The sequence below is a fragment of the Brachyistius frenatus genome, unplaced genomic scaffold, assembly GCF_029030835.1.
Source record: "Brachyistius frenatus isolate BFR_SWC_R1_liver_20210118 unplaced genomic scaffold, ASM2903083v1 Contig_72, whole genome shotgun sequence".
Taxonomy (NCBI): Eukaryota; Metazoa; Chordata; class Actinopteri; family Embiotocidae; genus Brachyistius; species Brachyistius frenatus.
In genome coordinates, this window is record NW_027210671.1 from 1,645,815 (window position 1) to 1,653,317 (window position 7,503).

Below are 7,503 nucleotides of genomic sequence, written 5' to 3' on the forward strand. Positions count from 1 at the left end.
GAAACGCAACACCCCGCTTCTCTGTCTCAAGCCTCTTCGGAAACAGGTTTGATTATATTTAAAAGCTTGACCCGGGAGAGAAACCCAAACAACTGTCTGTTCTAATATTAGCAGTGCGGCTGCGGACTACTATGAATTCTATTATTGTCTGGCTCGGATATATTCCAAACGGCAACTCTCATCAAAAGATTTGCATTTTTGTCTGCAGTTGGTGGAAAAAATATCAGTTACCGCCAAGTAGTACCCGTAATTTGATGGTATGTCCCGATCGGTATGTTGGCTATGGGCCCCTATTTATTATGCAGTAATAAAGGCCTTCATATAATAATAATCATCATCATTATTATTATTATTATTGTTATTATTATTATTATTATTATTATTAGGCTATTATTACAATAGCTTTAAAGGCGCATACCCAAGCCATGCGTAAAGCCAGCAGTATGCGCTCAACCTGATATTTTATGTGATAAAAGAACCAAAAGCACGGAAAGGAAACATTAATAAAAGCATTCTTCATTAATAACCTGATGCCTATCACTTGGCACATTTTTGCCTGTTCTGCAATCTTCTTTTTTTGTTGTTTGGCGGCAAAGCCGCATGATTCCGGAGTTTCATCACAAATATGTTCATATCATTATTGCGGCAGGAGAAAGTTCTTGTAACGATGTCACCTGATTGGGATTGAAAGAACTTTGGTTAGAAAAAAAAAAATCTCCCCACCCCCACAGAAGAGGAGACCGCCCACCAGAGACAGTCAACCCGAGACCCCTTATAGATTTAAAAAGAGAGGCTGCATTCTCAGACTGACACTTATTCAACACTGCCACCTTAAGCAGATTACTTTTGCGCTGCCTGTGTCAAATACGTGGTTCACTTTGCCTCTCCATCATGTTTGGGATGCTGAAACACCACCTTCACCCGGGCATTTTTCTCTTGTTCGTTTGGCTTTGTCACCTCATGGAACATCAAAAAGTTCAAGGTAAGCTCTCTTCATCAGTTTCCTTTCATTCTTTCCGTTTTGTAGAAAACTTCGACTGCTGTCAGCCACAAAACGCGCGAGTGTCGGATACTTGCTGCCACCGAGAAACTTTTCAAAGTGAGTTTCCTTTTTTCCCCCCACTGATAAAAGTCGCTGTACAGCGGACAGTGCGTGCATAAAGCGTATATAAAACAGGTGCCATATGGGACACTTTAAAGTGAGACTATACGGCAAGTTTTGCAGCCCTAACCAGGCGCACGCACTTCCAGCCGCCACGCCGTGTTGGTGGCAACTTCAGCCTTCCATAATACGTACCTGAGAACATTTTTGATACTTTTATGTGAGCGTTTAGTGTTTCATGGTATTCTCGGCAGTCCTACAACTAACTTCAGAATATTCACTGAGTTTATGGGCGTGTTATTTCTATATTTCTCCCACGCACTCTTTCAGCTTGTGTATAAAATGTGCTTTTTGAAATTTTACATCTTTAATTATGACAAAGAATATTAACCATAGAGAGTTTTGCACCAAACATTTTTGGTGCTTGTAGTTTATTTCAAAGAGATTTAACAGATAACTTTAGAAAGAGAAACGTACCAGTTTATGAACGCATAATGACATATGTGCCTATGTCTTGCTGTTGTCTGAATCAAAAGATATTTGTGTGGCTTAGAAACAGAATAACTCTTCGGATTTTTATTTCCATCTTTGAATTCAACTTTACTCGGTTTTATTGAAGAGCAAGTCATTGTCTGATGGGTGCATGTCTGGGATAATGTACAGAGGCGTTGGAGACGGCGTGTGTTTAGCCTTATAGCCTAAAGACCGTGGTTTTCTAGAGGAGAGAGATTGGCTGCTATTAAACACTGTCTAGACGCTCCAGTTTTTGTCCGGTGATAACAAGGAGTCTCTGGGAATAAAGGACAACCCCCCCTCCAAAGATTCTCCTTACTTTTTTGGTTTGTGGCTGCATTGTAAGGGCTGTCAGTCACAGTTGGCATAGGCAAGTGTTAACAGTCTCGCAAAAAAAAAAAAAAAAAAATCAGACAAAATACTGCCGGGAGGGCGAAAGGGGAGGGAGGGAGCGTCTCGGATAATACGGGCTGCGTGTGTGTCTGGTGCGTCTGGGTCAGCGGTTTTAAACGTCCAACATGCGACATTCGAGCTTTTTTTTGTTTCTTCTTTACAGCTGGGAACTGCTGGTTGCAGCAGGGGAAGAACGGGAGGTGCCAGGTGCTCTACATGCCTGGGATGAGCAGGGAGGAGTGCTGTCGGAGTGGAAGACTGGGGACGTCCTGGACCGAGGAGGACGTCCCCAACAGCACGCTCTTTAGGTGGATGATCTTCAATGGCGGAGCTCCCAATTGCATACCTTGCAAAGGTGGAGGTGCACTCATTTCCCTTCGTATTCTCATTATACACATCATCAGTCATTTCGTTTAATAAATCGTTCTGATGATCTGATTTACGCACAGCAGAGTGCGTACATGATCTCTGTCGTGTGCACTTTATGCGCCAGAATAATGTTACGCACAAGGCCAAAATCCTCATCAGCATCACATAACACAGACCTTTTATTTTAGAAACCTGCGATAATGTTGACTGTGGACCTGGGAAGAGGTGCAAGATGAACAGAAGAAGTAAGCCGCGCTGCGTATGCGCACCCGACTGTTCCAACATCACATGGAAAGGACCGGTCTGCGGCTCAGATGGAAAGACCTACAAAGACGAATGCGCACTGCTGAAGGCGAAATGTAAAGGCCACCCCGACCTGGACGTGCAGTACCAGGGAAAATGCAAGAGTAAGTAAATACGATTTTCAATCCTGCTCACTTATGAGACTCCACGTTTCTCAAAACTGCGAGAGAGAGAGAGAGAGAGAGAGAGAGAGAGAGAGAGAGAGAGAGAATGCAGGTGTTTCTTTGTCTTTTATTTCGTGCCGTTTTTCACCAAATCTTTCAATGTCTTTGTCTCGCCAGAAACGTGCCGTGACGTCTTGTGCCCCGGCAGCTCCACATGCGTCGTGGACCAGACAAATAACGCATATTGTGTGACGTGTAATCGGATTTGCCCCGAGGTGACGTCGCCTGAGCAGTACCTGTGTGGAAACGACGGGATCATCTATGCTAGCGCGTGTCACCTGAGAAGAGCTACCTGTCTCCTGGGCAGGTCTATCGGAGTGGCATATGAGGGAAAATGCATCAGTAAGTCTGCAACCAGAGCTGTGAAAGCGTGAGACTCGGGCTGCTCTCTGAGAGCGCCTCCCGTCATTGACTTTGAATATTGTTTGAGAGCATTCTCTTCCCGGCCAGGTTTGCAGTAATTCACTGTTCATCTTTGCCAACATTCCAGTGAGAAGGGGGTCTTAGTGTGTTTGGTAATTACTTGTGTTTGCTCAAGAAATGATAGACATCTTATTATTTCCTGATGTTGGCAGCACTATCCCATATGGGAAAGAGGGAGGGAGGGAGAGCGCAAAGCAGGGGAGTGCTGGGGGCCATAAAGACATGCTTCAAGTTTTGAGTCAGATGGAATTTTATCCCGAAAGCAGTCTTCTTAAGTCATGTAGTCTTAAAAAAAAATGCTCATTAAAACATGACTTTCAGCTCCCGACCACAAGATCTCACCATATAAAGCAGGATTTATTTTTTTATTCCTAGCTTAGTTCTCCAAAAACTCAGTAGTCATCTGATCCTGCTTGAAAAGCATTCAACATAATCCATCTAATGAAAGATTTCCTCCTCTCTTCTTCTAGAGGCCAAGTCATGTGAGGACATCCAGTGCAGCGCAGGGAAGAAGTGTCTGTGGGATGCTCGGATGGGCCGGGGCCGTTGCTCATTGTGCGATGAGTCCTGTCCGGAGAGTAGGACAGACGAGGCGGTGTGTGCCAGCGACAACACCACATATCCCAGTGAATGTGCCATGAAGCAAGCTGCTTGTTCTATGGGGGTGCTGCTGGAGGTCAAGCACTCAGGATCTTGCAACTGTAAGTAAATAACAAAAGCAAAAATATGAAAAAAAGAAAAAAAAAAGAAACAAAACATCCCCCTCCCTCTCCAAGCAAAAGACAATATTCAATGTTGCTTTCCTGATAAAAAAAAAAAAAAAAAAAACCTCTCCTGAAAGTGCCCCCCACCCCATCCTAACTCTCCCCGAGTTCCCAACCCAGCTACATCACTAAGCACAGCTTAAGCAAGCAGAACGGACTTGGGAATGGAAGAACTTGCATGACATTGTCTTTGTCGCTGGCTTTTGTTCTTGTTTTTTTTGTTTTATTTTATTTATTTTACTTTTTTTTCCAATTATTCTGCAAAACAAGTAAACAGAAATCTAAATGAAAAAGGTCATTTTTATATCAGCAGACTCTTAAGAGCCTGGGAAAACGCTAACTCAAATAATAGACCAGACTAATTTTGTTTGCAGTGGAACAATCCAAGTAGTTTTATGGTCATGTTAGTGACCTGCAGGAGCAGGTATCCTTACGTCTCATGCAGTATTTTTTTATTAGCCATGTATGGTTTATTCTTATGATAGTGGTTATATCTTTACAGCTTGTAAATTCCATGGTCACAGTGCTAATCTCCTGGTAATGGTGTATTTGGTTTTTTGGGGGGTATTATATTTCTTTTTGTTGCTTTTGGCTGTAATCAATCAATTCACAATGCACTGCCTCTTGTGATATACACCACACTGCCAATGTGTCCAGAACAAAAGAGATCGTATAAACATACTCATATGATGTGAATAAGGTGATTGTAACATTGGTGCCATGTTAGCGATGATGATGACGATGGATTTTAACGTGGATATTCATGCCGACTACCTTTCTGTAGAGCCATGTGAGACATTAATGAACTCACAAACCATCAAATTGAACAAAGGCCTCGAGGAAGTATCAGATTTACATTCCAAGTTGCTATTTAGAAGAATGTGCGCTTCTTTCTCCTGATGTGCCTAAGGTATGTAATGGAATCCAAGGGACCAACTTTATGATCACCTCATGAGCTAAATATAAATGTGATAATTTACAGTGTGCAGGATGAGCAGAAGCTTGTAGAACTACACTCCTCATCTCGTCATTAGGGAAGAAAAGTTAACATTTATCAGCTAACTTTTATCGCTGCCGCTCCAGTGAATGTGTTGTCTACCAGAATATGTCTTGGGAATTACAAATCCATTTGGATTGATTAGGGACTGCCTGTTTTTTTTTGTGTGTTTTTTTTGTTTGTATTGTCACTCTTGCGCTCGCTTGTGTGCTTTTTTTTTATGTGTCCAATATAAATCTCTTCTGTAAAAAGGAAAAGAAAATACCTCAGAACTGTGTTGCTGATCTCTGACCTGCTTGCTAAGGCCAGGCTGCGACACAGACAGAGTCCTCCCTCCCTGTATGTTTGAGCCAGAACCTAAAACACTAATCAGAAAAAAAGAAACTAGCAAACACAAGAGAACACAGAGAGCGACCACAAGAGCACTTTTCTGTGTTATGTGTGTCTGCTTTCAGGGCGCTGCCCAAAAGAGAGCCAAGCCACTGGAACCATCAGCCCCAGTGCCCCCCTCCCCCCTCCCAACCCACCTTGTAACCTCCACCCACCCAACCGCCTATCCACCCCTCCTTTCCATCATCCCTCTTTTTTTCTCATGTTGCAGCCCTGACTTGCTAGATTATGTAAATAGTATAATTGGAGATGCCACAGTAATTGTTGCTGCTAAGTCACACAGACTCTTCCTCACACACACACACACACACACACACACACACACACACACACACACACACACACACACACACACACACACACACACACACACACACACATAAATATAATCAAATACACACACACAAAATAGAAACAAAAAGGAGGCTGTGTGCCAGTGGCTTTATTGTGAGCTTTTTATTGACATTCACTGATATTTTGCGCTGTTGTGGTCCATATTCATACAACAGCTACCATATATTCTCCCATATAGCCATTACAGAAGACCAGGAGGAGGATGAGGAAGATGAGGACTCAGACTACATGGCCTATGTCCATTTATCTTCTATACTGGATGGATAGGCTCCCATCACTAGGGGAACAGTCCTAGGGCAAGGAATCATGTCCATACTGTACATTATGTGTATGCTTATTTATTTTTTAAAGAAAAAGGAAGTATACATATAGTTCAGTCTGCTAGATGTTTATTTATACTGTTTTTGTGTTTTATAATTTATACATTTACATTGTCAGGCTTACTATCTACCATGATATATTGTGTTACCACTCATTTTCCCCTCTTGTTGTTGTTCCTTTAATTTTTTTCTTTTTTTTATCACGAAGAAATATATTTGTCCAAAGAAAAACAGTGTTATTTATTTGTCATGTTACCGTGTAAGTATAAGTCCTCTACAAGCTGTAAATTGCATTCCCTGAGCTGTAAAAATCTGCTTGTTTCTGTCAAATCTCTATCACAGATGTTTATGTCACACATACGTAAATGCATGTTTAGGCTGTGTGTTTATTTATTGGGAATATATCAATTATTTTATGTACAGAAGTGTTTCTGGTTTGTTTACAACTATAATAATTGACCAAAGGGATTCTCTCAATGGTTTTGCAAAAGAGCATTGTAAAAGGTGCAACACAGCAGTGATGAAATGGAAAAGAAAAAAAAGAGCCATTTGTTTTTCTTTTCTGATTTGTAGGTTTTCCCTCGGTTTTAGCCCTTTAGATTTGTTTCCACGTGGAGACAACAACTTTAGACATAATTCAATAGCATTTATTTTCTCTCACCACATTAGAGAAGAGGTAAGTTTTATACTTGATTACTTTGGAAACAATGTGCCATTAATATTTGTGAGCTGTCTTCTTGCCAATGTGCTCCATATTGCTCTCACAGAGCAAAAATAGGACTAACGTACTGCAGTACTATACACTATATCCGACTTATTCACTTTGTTTCTTTTTTTTTTTCTCAGAATGCATTTTATTTTCAAACATCACAAGAGAAATACAAAATTCTGTTATGAATATATAGTTTTGTATTTTTTATGTAAATGTCATATGTACATACAAAGTTTGATGGTATTTGTACAGAAATGAAGAGTGAAACAATAAAAGTTTTTTTCCTTATACTTTTTTCTGACTCTGCTTTGTCATTAATTTGTCAATGATGTATATTTAAACACATTAAAATAAACACATGCACTGGCACTAAAGGAAAAGTTGGACCTAAATCAACTCTTTAGACCTACAGTCAGGATAATGGACAATGTGATGATATAGGCTACTTTAAAATGCAAGATGAAAGTGCAATGAAGTCATTGTTTTAATATCTCTGTCAGTTGTATTATTGTGGGCATTGATTATTTGTTTCAACACTACACCACAGTAGCTTGTAATTTTGGATGAGCCAAAAACAAATATTCCTCTCAATTTGGTGGTTTTGTCCATAACGAATTTGTGAATAGATTTGCTAGAGACGTCACTATACCATGTGTCAGTATAGCTCCAAAAAAATGATGTCTGCATGCCCAGATAAAA

General features: G+C 40.7%; 1 protein-coding gene across 3 annotated transcripts; it reads left to right on the forward strand.

The window, feature by feature from the left end:
- Window positions 1-804: 804 nt before the first annotated feature.
- On the forward strand, window positions 805-7,092 carry fsta (follistatin a). 3 transcript variants are annotated; one of them, XM_069707863.1, is made up of 6 exons: window positions 805-982; window positions 2,172-2,369; window positions 2,566-2,784; window positions 2,962-3,186; window positions 3,738-3,968; window positions 5,928-6,043. In XM_069707863.1, exons 1-6 carry the CDS (start codon window positions 892-894, stop codon window positions 5,948-5,950), a joined length of 987 nt encoding a protein of 328 aa, XP_069563964.1. In that variant the 5' UTR covers window positions 805-891; the 3' UTR covers window positions 5,951-6,043. The 3 variants fall into 3 exon arrangements, with proteins under 3 accessions (XP_069563964.1, XP_069563962.1, XP_069563963.1); XM_069707861.1 differs by having other exon boundaries at window positions 806-982; window positions 5,951-7,092; XM_069707862.1 differs by having other exon boundaries at window positions 806-982; window positions 2,172-2,363; window positions 5,951-7,092.
- The last annotated feature ends 411 nt before the right edge of the window (window positions 7,093-7,503 follow it).

Coding starts and splice junctions, on each gene's coding strand:
- fsta (XM_069707861.1), top strand. CDS start 892: ATGTTTGGGATGCTGAAACACCACCTTCACCCGGGCATTTTTCTCTTG. Junction 2,370..2,565: donor CATACCTTGCAAAGGTGGAG/GTGCACTCATTT, acceptor CTTTTATTTTAG/AAACCTGCGATAATGTTGAC. Junction 3,969..5,950: donor GCACTCAGGATCTTGCAACT/GTAAGTAAATAA, acceptor TCTCCCATATAG/CCATTACAGAAGACCAGGAG.